General features: G+C 67.5%; 2 protein-coding genes across 3 annotated transcripts in view; both read right to left on the bottom strand.

Annotated features, from left to right (window-relative positions):
* The window catches only part of MACF1 (microtubule actin crosslinking factor 1), a 143250-nt gene extending 136972 nt beyond the window's left edge, over nucleotides 1-6278 (bottom strand). Inside the window, exon 1 of the mRNA XM_083809812.1 lies at nucleotides 6033-6278. Coding sequence (XP_083665938.1) covers nucleotides 6033-6252 — 220 coding nt within the window. The 5' untranslated portion in view covers nucleotides 6253-6278. The remainder of the gene's footprint in view (nucleotides 1-6032) is intronic.
* Nucleotides 6279-13761: 7483 nt separating this feature from the next.
* The window catches only part of NDUFS5 (NADH:ubiquinone oxidoreductase subunit S5), a 95241-nt gene continuing 93573 nt past the window's right edge, over nucleotides 13762-15429 (bottom strand). Inside the window, exons 2-3 of one of the 2 annotated variants that reach the window (XM_083810079.1) lie at nucleotides 14516-14747; nucleotides 13762-14069 (exon numbers count right to left, since the gene is read on the bottom strand). In XM_083810079.1, the coding sequence (XP_083666205.1) occupies nucleotides 13965-14069; nucleotides 14516-14731 (321 nt within the window). In that variant the 5' untranslated portion in view covers nucleotides 14732-14747 and the 3' untranslated portion in view covers nucleotides 13762-13964. Of the gene's footprint in view, nucleotides 14070-14515; nucleotides 14838-15429 lie in introns of those variants that run through there. The other variant, XM_083810078.1, reaches the window with a different exon arrangement.

The following is a 15429-nucleotide window of genomic DNA, read 5'->3' as shown; positions in this document are numbered from 1 at the left end:
TCCCGGGAGAGCCGGGAGCTGGGAAGGGGCAGAGGACAGCTTTCATCCAGCATAAACACTCACTTCCCCTGCGCTGAATGGGCTCCATAAACAAGACCACAAGCAATACCAGCAGGGCATTTCCAGGCGACTACCGGCTTCCTACAGCCGGCACAGCGACCGCAGCAGCCTGGAGAAGGCTCTCCCCTTACCACGGGAGCATCGCTGCTGAGTGCGGCCACCGACGGCCGGAGCAAGGTGCGGCGCTGGGGGACGGCAAGCAGGGACACAGCACTGCCGGCCCCTGGTGCTGCAGCTGGCCCAGGGCACACGGTGCTGTGATTTCATTTTCTCTTTTGGAACTCGGAAGAAGCGATGCGAGGAGCGATGTGGAGCAGAGCCCAGGGTGTCAGCGCGCCCTTCCCACCCCAGCCCCGGCTCCGTACGCTGCCCTCAGCGGCTCCACGCGGCGCCTGGCCACCCCACAGGGTGTTTTTTTTCCCGAACACAGGTTCATAACGAACCTGGACAGGCCAGGTCACGTCACCCAGCGCCTTCCCAATCCCAGACACCACAAGGGGCTTCCTTTCATTCCCCGCTCCCCATGGAAGCAGAGACCCCACGCTGCACCCACCCGGGGACGTTTCAGTGGCACCCCCCGAACCGGGGGAATCCAGCACTCCCCTTTCTCTGCGTGCAAGAAGGAAAAGGAAGGGCACGCAGCGAGCACCCGGTCCTCGGGGATGGCGCTTTAGGAGCCCCGGCTGCTCCCCTCGGAGCAGAACAGCGCCGAGCGGGGCGCTGGGACCCCGTGGGCCGGGAGCCGGCCCCCCCCGAGCAGCCCCGGCGTGACCAGGGCAGAAGCAGCGCTGCCGCCACGGAGAGCGCCCGCAGCCACCAAAAGTGCACACTCACCGCCCGCACCGGCCGGCCCCGCGCCCCCCGCACCCCCACGAGCGGGACCCGGGGACACCGGGGGGGGGGTCCCTGTGCCCCGGGGGGGGGGGGTCCGGTACCCCCGGGGGGACCGGAGGGGGGTCGGACCCCGTGCTCCGCTCGCAGGGCACGGGGCCCCCAGCGCCGCACCCCACGCGGGGAGCCCCACGAGCGGGGCCCGGGACCCGCGGGCAGCCCACGCGGGGGCGCGGAGCCCCGGGGCTGCTCCCACCGGGCACGAACCGGGGGCACCGAGTGGGACGGGGGGGGCCGCAGGGGTTCGGCCCCCACCCGGAGCACCCCGCCGCCGCATCCCCCCGCAGCCCGGCCGGGCACCGTGGCCGCCCCGGTCCGGTCCGGTTCTGCCCCCGCCGCGGGCCCGTGTCCGGGCCGCCCGCCGCCGCCGCCCGCCGGGGCCGCACCTTTGTAGCGCTCCAGCACGTCCTCGTAGGCCTGCTCGAACTCCTTCTCCTGGCTGCGGTTGGCCGGGAGCAGCCCCGGCACGTAGCCGGCCATGGCGGCCTTTGTGCCGCCGCCCCCCGAGCAGCTCCCGGCGCCGCGGCCGCCGCCGCTCTGCCCGGCCCCGCTTCCGCCCCGCGCCGCCGCCGCGCCCCGCCCCGCCGCCGAGGCCACGCCCCCCGCCGAGGCCACGCCCCGCCAGACAGGCCACGCCCCCTCGTCTGACCACGCCCCCCGTCTGACCACGCCCCCTCGTCTGGCCACGCCCATCGCCTGGATGGCCACGCCCCTCCCGTCCCGCCCCGCCGGTGGCGGCGCCGGTACCGGCCCCGCCGCGCCCCCTGGCGGCCGCACCGGGCATCCGGCAGCGCCCCCCCGGGGCACCGCGCCCGGCGCCTCCCAGTGCTCCCAGTGCAATGCGTCCCAGCGCCTCCCAGCGCCTCCCAGTGCTCCCAGTGCTCCCAGTGCAATGCGTCCCAGCGCCTCCCAGTGCCTCCCAGTGCAGTGCATCCCAGCGCCTCCCAGCGCCTCCCAGAGCACCAAGGGCACCGCGCCCGGTGCCTCCCAGTGCTCCCAGTGCAGTGGGTCCCAGTGCCTCCCAGTGCACCAAGGGCACCATGCCCAGTGCCTCCCAGTGCAATGCATCCCAGTACCTCCCAGCACCACCCAGTGCTCCCAGAGCACCAAGGGCACTGTGTCTTAGCGTCTCCCAGCGTACTCAGAGTGATGCGTCCCAGTGCCTCCCAGTGCCTCCCAGTGCACCAAGGGTGCACTGCACCCGGTGTCTCCCAGTGCCTCCCAGTGCACCCAGAGCAATGCATCCCAGCGCCTCCCAGTGCCTCTCAGAGCACCAAGGGCACTGCGCCCGGTGCCTCCCAGTGCTCCCAGTGCAGTGGGTCCCAGTGCCTCCCAGTGCACCAAGGGCACCATGCCCAGTGCCTCCCAGTGCAATGCATCCCAGTGCCTCCCAGCACCACCCAGTGCTCCCAGAGCACCAAGGGCACAGTGTCTTAGCGTCTCCCAGCGCACCCAGAGTGATGTGTCCCAGTGCCTCCCAGTGCCTCCCAGTGCACCAAGGGTGCACCGCACCCTGTGTCTCCCAGTGCCTCCCAGTGCACCCAGAGCAATGCATCCCAGTGCCTCCCAGTGAACCCAGAGTGATGCATCCCAGTGCACCAAAGGCACTTGTGTTCCAGTACCTCCCAGAACACTCTCCCAGTGCCTCCCAGTACACCAACAGCACTGCATCCCAGTGCCCCCCAGTGCCTCCCATACACCCAGGGCACACCCCGCAGCCAGGCCCCGTGCTCGGGGCGTCCCATGGGCATCCCCAGTCCCCCCGGCGCCCCCAGCCCCGCTCAGGCCGCCAGGCACCACCACCGCCCTCACCACGAGGCCGGATCCGGCCCCCCGGCAGCCCTGCCCCCCCCCCCCAGCCTGCTGGGGCAAATCCCGGCCTTTTTTGGCCGCCGCAAGATGTTGCTTTTTCGCCCTGGCTGCGCTGTTCCCATGGCAACCGGTGCAGCAGCCAGCTGGGTAACCATGGCGACGAGAAAAGCCCCTTCCCACAGCCCTGACATCACCGCGGGTCCCCGCCGCCGCCCAGGCACCCCCAGGGCCCCCGGCGGCACCCCTGGGTGCCGAGGGTCCGCACCCCACATCTCTATGGGGCCGGCACCGCAGCGCCAGCCACCAGCATCCCCCCTGGCCCTGGCTGCCAAAACCTCAGCCCCAGTGGGGCCAAACCCCGCCAGCTGCCCCCGGGTCCGGGGAGAGGGGGTCCCCTGGGGCTGCACCCCCCCCCCCCGTGCCATCCTCCCCGTCCATCCCCAGGGGATGGCGGTGTCCCCGCCCTGCTCCCAAACGGGCACGGCGGCGGCTCCGAGCGCTGGCAAAACGCGGCCGTCACCACGGCGCTCTCGTTAGCAGGGGCAATTAGCGGTGTGCCCGGCACCGGGCACAGCCGCCGTGGGGAGCGGGCCCCAAACCCTGGTGGCGGCGCTGCCTCGGAGCCCCCCATGGCGCAAAACACCCGTGGGCAGCACGCGGGGCAGCGGCTCGGGGCGACGCACGGCCGGGCCCCGGACGAATGGGAACGTCCCCACGGGTGGCATCCACCTGTCCTGGAACCGGGGACGGGCACGGCCTCAGCGGGGCAGCGGGCACCGCTGCTCCTGTCCCTCCCGGTCCCCCTGGCAGGGAACGTTCCCGCACCCCCGAGCACCCCGTGCCAACACCCACGGACGTTTCCCCACGCGAAGCCGAGGCGCCGCACGTGCTGGCACGGCCGCCGTCGGGCTCCAGGGACGCCCCCGAGTGAGCAAGGGCTCGGAGGAGCCTCTTCAGACGCCCCCCTGGGCCTGGACGGAGCAGCGAGCGCCCGCAGTGCCGCTGCCATCGCCCGCTCGTCTGGCTGCTCGCCCCCAGCAGCACCCAGCACGGCCCAGTATCACCCAGCAGCACCCGGCATCGCCCAACTGCACCCAGCAGCACCCAGCATGGCCCAGTATCACCCAACAGCACCCAGCAGCACCCAGCACCACTCCGGACTCACACAGGCAAACCCCCAAGCAGAACATGACCCCCGGCAGGACCAAGGGCAAACACATTTAGGATGGCAGCGCCGTTTCCTTGACACACAGCCCCCTCCCCAACGTCCCCCCCAGGAAGGACACAGGGAGAGCCCCCCCCAGCTCCACCCCAGCCCCTGGCACCTGCAGCTCCTGGCAGCCCCCGCTGGCCGCCCCCTCCCCAGGGCACGGCTGCGTCCCCAATTCCTCGGCCCCGCTGCCAGAGGGGACGCTGTGAGCACCCGGCCCCCCGTCGGCGAGGAGGCCAGCAGGACGGGCAGCGGCGGTGCCACCACTCGTCCCCGAGGGCACACACAGCTGGTGCCACCGCAGCCAGCCCGGAGCCCGCGAGAAGCGAATTGTCACAGCGTGTCCCCAGCGCTGCCCGGGGGTCCCCGAGGACGCGGACGGGAGGAGCCAGTGGGACAGAGGGGGCAGCCTGGGACCCGTCCCCACTGCTGTGTCCCCGCTGTCCCTTCCACGTGCCCTCCGCAGGTCACCCAGCGGCCGGGGCCAGCCGCTGTCCCCAGCCCTGCTCCCGCGTGTCCCCAAAGGGGGGCCAGAGCCCCCTGGGGGCGCAGGTGCTGGGGCGAGCGCTGCAGGCATCCCACTGAATAATGCAGGGATCCGAATCAATATTTCGGCTCGTTTGCAAACCCGGTGACACAAAACTGTCTCCAACTCTTTCTTCCCCGGCTCAGCGCTGTCTGGCTGCACCTCCCAAGTTATTTTTAATGGGAAATCTGCGTGAGACCGGGTTTTGTGACATCCCCTCGCTTTTAATCACAGGCTGGATCGACCCAGCGTGACGACAAGCGCTCAGCATCCGGGGCAGCCCGGCTCGGCTGCACCCGCAGCACCCTGAGGGTGCTGAGCCCCGGCAGGACGGGGCCTTTGGGGGAGCAGGACCCCGGCACAGGCAGCGCCCGTGCGGGAATGGTGCCGGTTCGGGCACTGCGGGTGCTGCGGGTGCTCAGTGCCGGCAGCGCTGGCGTTTGGGGCAGGGCCTGGCCGCACCCTGCGCATTTGCTTCCCCCCATCCCCAGACGGCGCGTTCGGGAGCCCTCATTTGAATCAACTGGTTCTTCCTGCCCGGAGCCGCGCGGCGGGAGCCTGAGCAGCACCGGCGGCACGGCCGGGGCCACCCGCACACGTGTGCATGCACATGGCCGTGTCCACACCGGGCAGGCAGCGAGCATCCCGTGGCGGGGAGCCCAGTGCTGAGGCCACTCGCTTTGGGGGCTGGGGGGTGCTCGCCCCTTCTTGTGCTCCTCCACAGGCAGATCAAAGCTGGGCCCTGGGGTTTCCTTGGGGCGACAGCCGGGAAGGGCCCAGCCAGGGCTCCCCAGAGGGGGCCGGGTGCTGCCAGTGTCCCAGGTGAGGCTCCCAGTGTCCTCGTCCCCAGTGCAGGGGTCCCACGACATCGGGTGTCCCTGTGAGCACAGCGCCGGGGCTGGCGATGGGCACCGTGGCGAAGGAGCAGGCGCAGCTCTCAGCCAAACCCTGCCAGCAGCCGGGAGGAAACCAAAAACCTCCCGGGGCAAATTCCTGCCCCAGTCTGGCCGGGGGCATTGTTCCACCGGGGAGCCATTTAGCCCATTTAGCCCGTAATGAGGCACCTTCATGTCACCCAGCGGAGCCTCCAAGGTGCCCAGTCATCGTCTGAGCACAGCGTGCCGAGAGCAGGAACCAAACCACAGCAAGCCCTGCCCAAAGCCGCCACCGAGCCAAAACACCACCACTAAAGGCCGTGTCCTCCCTGCCCCAGCGTGAGGCCGTCCCCCGGCAGCCTCCGTCCTGCCTTGCTCGTGAGCACCGTTCCCAGCGCCTGGAAAATGGCTGGGCACAAACACACCCGACGAGGGGCTTCCACCCACCCCGACCCGTGCCCAGCCGGCAGCCAAGGGCCACCACGCCAGGGCCACCCTGGCCACGCTCTCCGCTGCGCCATGGAGGTCTGAACGCGGGTGTCCTGCACCGCAGCTCGGGGGGGGACGGGGACAGCCCCTGACACCACCTCGGCCACCGCAGGGTGAGCCCCCCAACCTGGGGCCCCGCAGCACGGCCGAGCAGCGGGCGCCGTCTTACCTGCGACCCTGACGACAGCCCTCTCGGCTGGGTCCAGCACCGAGTCCTGGCTCTTCCGCTTCTTCTGCTCGTGGAGGGGCAAGTTCCAGGGCAGGGTGTCCCCGGGGGGGCAGGGGGAGAGGCTGCCCGAGCGCTCGCTGCGGTACGACCGCTCGCTCCGGCATGACCGCTCGCTCCGGCACGACCTCTCGCTGAGGGTCTCCTCGTCGGAGGACGACATGGCCCCGGCGCGGGCAGGACGTCCCCGCGGGCAGCAGCCTGCAGAAGGAGCGAACAGCGCGTGACGCCAGGCCCCCGGCCGCCGCTCCCTCCCCACCACGGGGTGATGGAGGGGCGACCGTCCCACCGCGGCTGTCTGCCCTCGCACCTATGCCCGGGCACTCTCCGGCTGGGTATATCAGCCCCCCCCCCCGAGCTCCTGAGCGCTGCCTCAGTGTCCCCGGTGCTGGTCTGGTGGCCGGGACCCCAGGAACGGGGCCAGCAGCACGGCCACCCCTCTGCCAGCAAAGGTCACACCGGCATCGCCGGCACCGTCTCTCTGCCACAAAGCAGAGCCCAGCCTTTGGGGTTCGGTTTCTTTGTGTTCGGAGCAAGAAGAAGCCAGGGGAGCTGCCCTGCCCTTTGTACCTGGGTTTTTTCCCTCTGAGCGGGAGCAGCTTTAAAAATCCTATTAATCACGTTAGGAGAAAATGGTAGGGCTTTCTGCAGCGAGCAGGGGGCGAGCCGCGCGGCGTACGCACGCTGGGCAAATAAGCACCTTGCGTGAGACATATTTAAAACCGTTCTCATTGTATCCTCCGGCTCGCCCAGGAAAAATGCACGCGAAGCGCCCGAGCCCCGCAGCCGATGCGCGGCGGCAGAGGAGGCGCCTCCATGGAGCCGAGCCCTTCCTCGCCCCCCCCCCGTGGGCTCGGCGAGGCACGAACAAAGAGACCCCCCCAAAACCGGCCAGAGGGAGCGCGGCTCGCATGAGTCATTCGCCCCCCACCGAAAAGCTGCGGATAAAAAACGAACGCTCCCCCCCCCCCCCTCCCCGAGCCGCGGCTGCGGGCGGCCCCCGCGCCTGCCCCCGGGGGGGGCCGCGGCGCTCGCCCCTTTTTGGGGCGCGGGGGGGGCGGTGCGGGGGCAGCGGGGGCTCGGCGCGCGGGGGGGGGCGCGGCCCCGCCGAGGGGGGGCCCGGGGCCGTTCGGGCAGCGCGGTTTGGGGAAGGGGGGGGCAGCAGGTGCGGAGGCAGCGGGGCCGCATCCGCCGCCCTCCCTCCCCGCTCCATCCCCGCTCCATCCCCGCTCCCTCCCGCGGCACCGCCGCCCCCCGCCCGCTCCGTCCCCACCTCGCCCTGCCCGTGGCCGCCCCCCGCCCGCAGCCGCGGCCCCGCTCACCCCCGGCGCGCCCCGGCTCCGACCCCGGCGGCTCGGCTCGGCCCGGCCCGGCTCGGCGCGGGCAGGGCGCGGCGCTCCCGCTGCGCTCCCGGTGCGGCCGCCCCCGGCCCCGCGGCTCCCGGCCCCGCCGTGCGCTCCCGGTCCGGCCGCCGCCGGCCCCGCCGTGCGCTCCCCGCCGCTCCCGCCGCCGCGGCGCCTCCCCCCGGCCCGGCCCGGTCCTGCCCACCGGGGCGGCACCGAGCGGCGGGGGGGTCCCGGCCGCCTCCCGCCCCGCGCGGCTCCGGGGACCGGCCCCGGTGCCGCCCCTGCGCCAGCCCGGGCACCCCCACGGGCAGCGCCCCGAAGCCCCCCTGCACCCCGCTCCCCCCTCCCCAGCCGTACGAGCCCCCGGGGACCCCCCCGGGGCACGCAGCCCTGGCTACCCCCGGCCCCCACCCTATGCACCAACCCCGGTGCGCACGGGAGGCTCCCCGGGGCCCCCAGCAGCCTCCCTCCCCCAGCCCGCACGGCCTCCCCGGGCACCCCCCGTCCCCAGCAGCCTCCCCGCTGCGTCCTCTGCCTCCCCCCGGGCCCAGGCTAATTACAGCAGCACATTGATTGCAGCCGTGGTGGGAGCACAGCGGGGCTGGGAGCGGGGTGCAGGGGGCCAGGAACAGGGAGCAGGGTGCAGGGAGCAGGGACAGGCTCAGAGCAGGCTGGAGCCACGCCGCATGCTGCCCAGGGCCTCCCTGCGAGGCCTCGAGACATCCCCGAGTCCATGCGGGGAGCAGCCGTGGCACGGGCAGGGACAGCAGTGGCAGCCCGAAGCGGGGGCTGAGCTGGAGCAGGACAGCCCCCGCCGCTCCGCAGCGGCAAAGCAGGACAAACTGCTCCGGCTGACGGCAGATCCAGACGCTCAGCACCGGCAAGCAGCACAGTGCCACGGCCCCAGGCTCCCGTGGTGCTGCACGAGGCCGGGCCAGCCCCATCGCCCCGGTGCCCCGGGATCTCAGTGCAGCCCGGGGCACTTCTCCCCCACCAGCTTTCAGATCTCATCCGAATCCATTCCTCCCCTTCCCCGCGGTTATTTTCCGAGTACCTCCGGCGAGGGGGGATGCGGTGGCACAGGGCACGGTGACGCTGAGCGCCCCACGAGGGATGGGAGCTCGGGAACAGCTGTGGGAACCACGCGGTTCCCTGCGCCTGCCTTGGTTGAGGGCAGCGCAGGATTGGAGCTCGGCTGGAACCCATCTGGGTGCTGGTGCACCACGGGGAGGCTCCGGGCCCACAGATGCGGCGCTGGAGCTGTGGCAGCAGCCGAGGCCTCTCGGACACAAACATGGGCTGCAAACAAGGGCTGAGCTCCCTGGGAGCCCCATCATGCTGCAGCCGGGCTGGAGCGCTGCTCGGGCACCGGGGGCAGAGTAAAGGGGGTGCTGCAAAGAGCATCCTCGTGGGCCAGCCCCAGCCCTGCTGTCCTGGCACTGCCCGTACCAGACACGGGTGGATGGCACAACTGGGGACAGTGACCCCAAAACTGGTGAGCACCAGGGGGCAGGATGGCTGGCACTGCTGGAGCTGGTGGCCTCAAACACATTTGGAAGAGGAAAGCACCCCAGGGTCAGACCTGCAGCTCCTGGACAGGTTGGGTGGCTCAGCCACATCCTGCCAGTGCCATGGGGTGCCTGGCTGCCCCCCGCTGCGCCCGGCCGGATTGCCGGCACTTTCCCAGCCCACAGAACATCCCCGTGCCCTGGCCGTGCTCCTGCTCCTGCCCACTGTGGCCGGCACCGTTTGCCGCCGGGGCAGGAGTCACTGTTGCTGCCAGCATGGCGCCGTGCCTGGGTGGTGAAGCTGCAGGAATCAGCGGGGACCGCGGGCAGCTGGAGCCAAGCGCGCACACACACGAGGCTGAGCCGAGCTGCCAGCCGCGGGGAACCACGTGCCCCAGCCGTGGCCCTAAGGGACGCGTCCCCTCGTCACCTCTGCGCGGTGCCACCAGCCGGCGGTGTCTGGCCCCTTCCTTGAGAAGCCCTCGGAGCAAACTGGGCGAATTTGCGCCGTATTAAATCCTGAATAAACGAGGGAAGGCAGCCAGGAAACGTTGCCTGTTCCAACCTGCATGCATTTCACACCCAAAATGCATTTCCAAAAATCCCTTGCAGCACGTTGCTGATCTGGATTCGTTGTGCTGTGAATCTGGGTTAAGTTCGTGCGTTGTTTTGCCCAGACGGGGAAGGGGAGGCATTACTTCAGGACAGGGGGGAGGCAGGGGCTGGGGCGGGGTCCTGCTCTCCACCACAGCGCTGACTGCACGCGTCCTCCCTGAATCACTTCATCCCCCCATTTCTGTCCTGTAAAATTGGTCCGTGGATGGAGACCCCTCCCTGACAGCCGCAGGGTCCCGCTTGGTGCTGCAGGGGCACGGGCAGACGCCTCCCAGCCAAGCCCCGGGCCGTGGCTGTGCCCCTGCAAATCAGCTGGCGGGCAGCTCTGCCCCGGGTCTGTCCCCCAGTCCCTCGTTAAAACCTTTGCCAAAGCCCGCAGATCAAACCTGCCTTTTCCCTTGACTTTTTATAAATTATTCATATTCTGAGAGTTGTTTATTTCCTCTCCAAGGCACAGATGAGCTGGAGAAGCTGCTGGAGGCTCCCGGCACACGTGGGGCTGCGGGAGCTGCATAGAGGCGATGGCTCACCCAGCCCCAGCACCCGCTTCCCGCAGGCTTCGGATTTTGGGGAAGAGGGAGCAGGACCCCAGGGGAGGAAGGCTTTGGGAAAGCAGCCGGTGAGTGACAGGAGCCGTGGCTGGGCCGGCACCAAGAGGCTCCCCGGGCTCCCACCTCCAGCCCCATCCCAGCCTCGCTGCCTCCATCGCAGCTGGGACACAGCTTTGCTTCCACACCAAAGCGACAAGAAAGCAGGCACCAAAACACAGATCTGTACCCAGTACACACTGGAAATAAATCACACTCAGGGCTCGGTGCTGAGCTGCGGGTGCTGCAGGTCCCTTTTGCTGCAGGAACTGGAGGAGGACAGGGCCCGTTGCCCTGTAAGGCCCTCACGGTGCTGCCTGGGCCGGACACGCGGCGATGGGCTCCTCTCACCGGGTGGCACGGGGCGGGAGGTGGATTTCTCTCTCTCTCTGCTTGATCTCAATAGTTTTCATCAGGTCTTTGGTTATTTTCCTTATCAGCCGAAATTTCTAATACGGCATTTAACTCTGACAAATACATCAGCTCCTCTCAGTCCCTGCTATTTCACCACTTGCCCTTGGCTGTGTTAACATCTATTGCCAGAACAATTAGATTTTGGATTGGTCTAAAGAGCCACTTGGGAGGCAGGAGTGTTTAGATAGATTTCGATATTTCCTCCGACATCTGGACAACTCGATTAGATGAGTCACGCTCGACACCAGCAAGTTGCTGCCTTTTTGCTGAGCCCTTTTTTCCCTCTCCCTGGGAATGGAACTCCCCCCGTTCCCAGCCCGGCCCTGCGCTTTTTTGCAGAGCAGCAATTATCAGGCGCGCGCCAGCCTGCGCCGCCGCGGCTCGGCTCCGAGATGCCGTCACCGTGCGCAGCCTGCTTGCGAGGGGTTCGTTAAGGCAGCCAATTTCACGACTGTCGCAGTCGAGCTGCCACAGAACAGCCGCCTGCAGGGCCAGGAAAGCTGCTGCCTCCCCGCGACGCATCCCCACGTCCCCGCGTGGCTCCGCAGCGCACGGCTCCTCTCCGGGCACGGGGAGAATAATTCCTCCTTGTCCTTAGCGAGCGATCGCCGTGGAGCGGGTGCAGGCGCTGCTCAGATTTAACCTCCCGCTGGCCAGCCTGCCCCGCTCCCCCAGTTTTGGTATTGAAACCCAGGGGCTGACATCGGGTAACTGGGGGGTGCGCCACAGCCTGGCAGGGCAGCGGGTGCCGGGCTCCTCGCACAGCACGCGGCAGGGCCAGGGCGCGTGGTGCTGGCTGGATTTCTTTCCCCAGCCGTGATTTTCTCCCCGTTAATGTTTTCTCTGCTCCGACTGCTGCTGGCGGGTGGCTGGCAGCCTCCTGCTGGGAGGCTCACGGGATGCTCGCACCTGAAACTATTAATATTTCTGCCCACTTCTTCACACGGCTCTTTCATCTTTCTGATGTTTTCCCTTCACTTCTGCACGGGGAGCTTCCCTCTGCCTGCCTTTGTATCTGGAGCTCTTTAATCCACCTGAATGTCAGCGCCATTATGTAAGTTTTCCTCTGCTGAAATTAATCGCCACCGAACAGTTTTCATATCTGAAAGCGCCAAACGAGATCTCCGAGGATTATCGGGCCATTACATAAAGCGAGGCAGCCGCCCCACCTCTGGCGGCCCATTTGCATCATCGGATCAATTCAGATCTCAGGCGGCTGATGCCCGGATTCCCTCCCCACCTCTCCGGAAGAAATCACACCTGGACCCATCCAGGACCAGGGTCGCCCTTTCCGCAATCCAGCCACGGGCAGTAAACAGGAGAAAAATATTGAAGCTGCTGATAAAAGCATGTTGGTTTGGGCATAACTTAGAGCAGAGGTAACTCGCGAGCAGCGGCGTGAGCGCAGGGCTGAGCAGGGGCAGCCTCCTCACGTCGAGGCTGATCCCAAACCTCCACCGTGCCTCCGGCTCGGAGCTCCCGGACCCAGACCCAGGTCCCGGGGCTCTCAGGGCTCCCGGGGCTGCCCCCCGCTCCCTCCAGCCTCCGCCAGGAAGGCGGCTCCGTCCCCCGCGCGCGATGAATCAGCCCGATCAGCGGGCACCCATCTGGGCCCGGCGAGGCTCCATCTGGGGCTGGGGGAAGGGAGCAGCCTCCTGCCGCAACGGAGCTGCCGGGGCGAGCGGCGAGGGGCAGCACGGGCCCTGCGAAGGGCAAATCCCCCCGGGACGGCTCCTGACAAGGCCAGAGCAGCGATGAGGACACGGCAGCCTCGCCCCAGGGTGTTCTCCTACGTGCTCGACCATGCGCAGTGACAAACCTCTGCCATCGTCCAGCTCCCCGCACATCACCTGGATGGGGCAGGTGTCTCAGGGACTGCAGAGCCCCAGAACACAGCAGGCAGCTGTGTTGCGTCAGAGGGCAAAATCCAAGCATGGAGCCAGGGCTGCGTTCTGGCCTCTACTCTCCCCGGGAGGGACTCAGGTGCCCACTGAGGTGCGGGAGCCAAGCACGGGGCAGTTCGGGCTCCCCAGCTGTAAGACAGAGCCAAGCAGCAGGGGTGGGACACGGGGAAGCTTTTTGTCATCCCCCAGCGGTGCCGTGCCTCGCAGAGGTGCAGCTTGCCCCTTACAGCGATGCCAACCCTGCAGTTTTCAGGAGCAGGCTACCAGAACACACGCTGGTTATGAAACCGGCCGCTCTCTCTGGCTACATTAATCATTCTGCCACTACATTAATGATTTGTAACACGTTTTGGGGAAGAATGGGCCTGTCGCGGTCATCTTCAGCCCCAAGAGCAGGCAGCCTGTTCTCATCCGAAGACAGGCGACGATCCTCCTTTGGGAGGATCGGGAACCTCACACGCTCCACCTGTATCGGAGATTAAGCGTGAAGCCCACGATCACCGGCATTAAAACCCTGGATTAAAGCATGGATATTTCCCCTCTCTACTTCCAGGTACTCACCTGCTTTAACGCTGTTACAAAACCGTGCTGGATTGGGGAGGGATATGGAAAACCCTCCCTGTTACAGGCAGAACAGGGGCTTGGGGGAGGAATGTGGAAAATCCTCCCTTTTAAAGGGAGAACGGTGGCGCAGGCAGCTCCAGCGGCCAGGACCACGGGACAGCGGCCAGGGCTGCTGCAGCTGCCATCAGCAGGACCTGGTGCTCGCTGCCAGGCTCAACGGATCGCGCTGACACACTGGGTTTCAGAGCAAAGCCTCCCAGCCCCCGAGCAGGGAAAACAGAACACACACAGACCAAAACAACAGTAGAGAAACAAAATCTGGCTGTTTCTGCCCTAAATCCTAGTGAAAGAGAGGTGTTTTAAGCAGGTTTTCACCTCACACACCAATACGTCCAAATGAAAAGTGACTGGGAGCAGCCCCAGCCACGTATCCTGCCTGTAAAACTGTGCTAGACGTGGACATTCATTTAGGAGGGAGCTTTGCAGGACAAGTTTGGATGGGTTTTTACTCCTTTAGTCTATCCCCACACGCTTTTGGGGCCGACTGCCCTGCCCGCAGGTGAGGCAGGGAGGGAACACGAGCACCAAGGAACTCGCCATGGCTGCCCTCGTCAGAGGGGCACAGCTCCTGGTCATCCCCAGCACCAGGGCAGCACCTCAGGCTGTTAACCTGGCAGGAGGGCTACAGAGACACTCAAATGTATTTTATTCAGAAAGACACGACAGAGCTGAACGCTGCTCCAAAGGAGATGTTTACTAGCACAGCATTAACGCCTGACACGGGTGTCATTCCCCTTCAGTCGGGGCAAGGCCGTCAGGCAGCCCCGACCGCACGGCGTGTGGACCAGCCGCAGCGGAGCCCAGCGGTGCCAGGCGCTTTCCTTGCAGGAGCTTCACTTCCTTGGCTGCAGACGACTGATGTGGGGGTCCGAGCGCGTCAAGGCTTGGGCTCTTGCTGGCTGCTGTGGTAGTCAGGCGGGACGTACTTCCCTTCCTTGATCATCTTGTCCCTCTGCTCCAGGATCTTTTTCAGACGCGCAGCCTGACAAAGCACATGGGAGAGTTGGCAGGGATGTATAACGGGCATCACAGCGCTTGCGAGCGCTCACACGGCCTCTAGCGGAACCCTGGCACAGCCCCAAGGGAGCTGCATGCACGCAGGACCCTCACTAACCCTTCCCTTGGGCGTTCTCACGCGGTTAAGACACATTTTACTACCAAATATTACGAGTTTTGAGTCAGAGACGCTCTCTGCTTCCTGAGAAAGCCGAGGGCTGACCCTCCACGCGCCTCAGCTCTCCAGTTAGGCTGCCACCCACAAGTCCCCGACCGACCCCCAGCACCCCGCTTCTCCCCCTGAATCCCCCTTTTCCCCCCGCACCGCCCCGGGGGGCTCAGGCACCCCCCCCCCATTTACCAGAGCCCCTCTGCCGGCCCCCCGCGGGCACAGAGGGGCCCGGAGGCAGCCCGGGGCCGGGCGCCGCTCACCAGCTTGGTGCGGTGCATGCACTCCATGAAGTCCTCGTACTCGGGCCGGCACTCGCGGCGGGCCCGCGTCTGGCCCAGGCCGTGCCCGCACTCCACCCACTCCCGCTCGAAGGCGTGGCAGGCCCCGGCGTTGCCGTAGGGCTGCGCGGTGCTCTGCCGCAGCAGCCAGCGGTCCATGTCGAGGCCCATCTGCCGCTGCAGGTCCAGGAACGGCATGGCGGCGGACACGGGCACCGGCACCGGCACCGCCGTCCTTCACCGGCCCTTGCGCGACGCCCGCCGCCGTCAAGCGCGGCCGCTGCCGCGACCTCCACGCCGCGCTTTACGGCCGAGGCGGCGGCACGGGCACGGCGGCACCGCCCGGCAGCGCCCCCTGGTGGCCGGGAGGGGGGGGAGCGCCCGCCGCGCCCCGGCGCCCCCTGCCGGGGGTGGGCCCAGTGATCCCAGTGCCGCCAGTGGGCCCAGTGCTCCCAGTGATCCCAGGGATCCCAGTGCTCCCAGTGGTCCCAGTGTCCCCAGTGATCCCAATGCCACCAGTGCCACCAGTGATCCCAGTGATCCCAGTGCCACCAGTGATCCCAGTGTCCCCCGTGCTCCCAGTGTTCCCAGTGATCCCCGTGCTCCCAGTGATCCCAGTGTTCCCAGTGATCCCAGTGCTCCCAGTGATCCCAGTGACCCCAGTGTCCCCAGTGACCCCAGTGCTCCCAGTTCCCAGCGCTCCTAGTGACCCCAGTGCACAGTGCCCCCAGTGTTCCCAGCGCTCCCAGTGCTCCTACTGCTCCCAGCATCCCCAGTGTTCCCAGTGATCCCAGTGCTCCCAGCACTCCCAGTGTCCCCAGTGCACAGTGCTCCCAGTGTCTCCAATGTCCCCAGTGCTCCCAGCGTTCCCAGTGCCCAGCGCTCATAGTGCTCCC

This window comes from Anser anser, assembly GCF_964211835.1.
Source record: "Anser anser genome assembly, chromosome: 24".
In the NCBI taxonomy this organism is placed as follows: domain Eukaryota; kingdom Metazoa; phylum Chordata; class Aves; order Anseriformes; family Anatidae; genus Anser; species Anser anser.
This window is presented reverse-complemented; position numbering and strand designations above follow the sequence as displayed.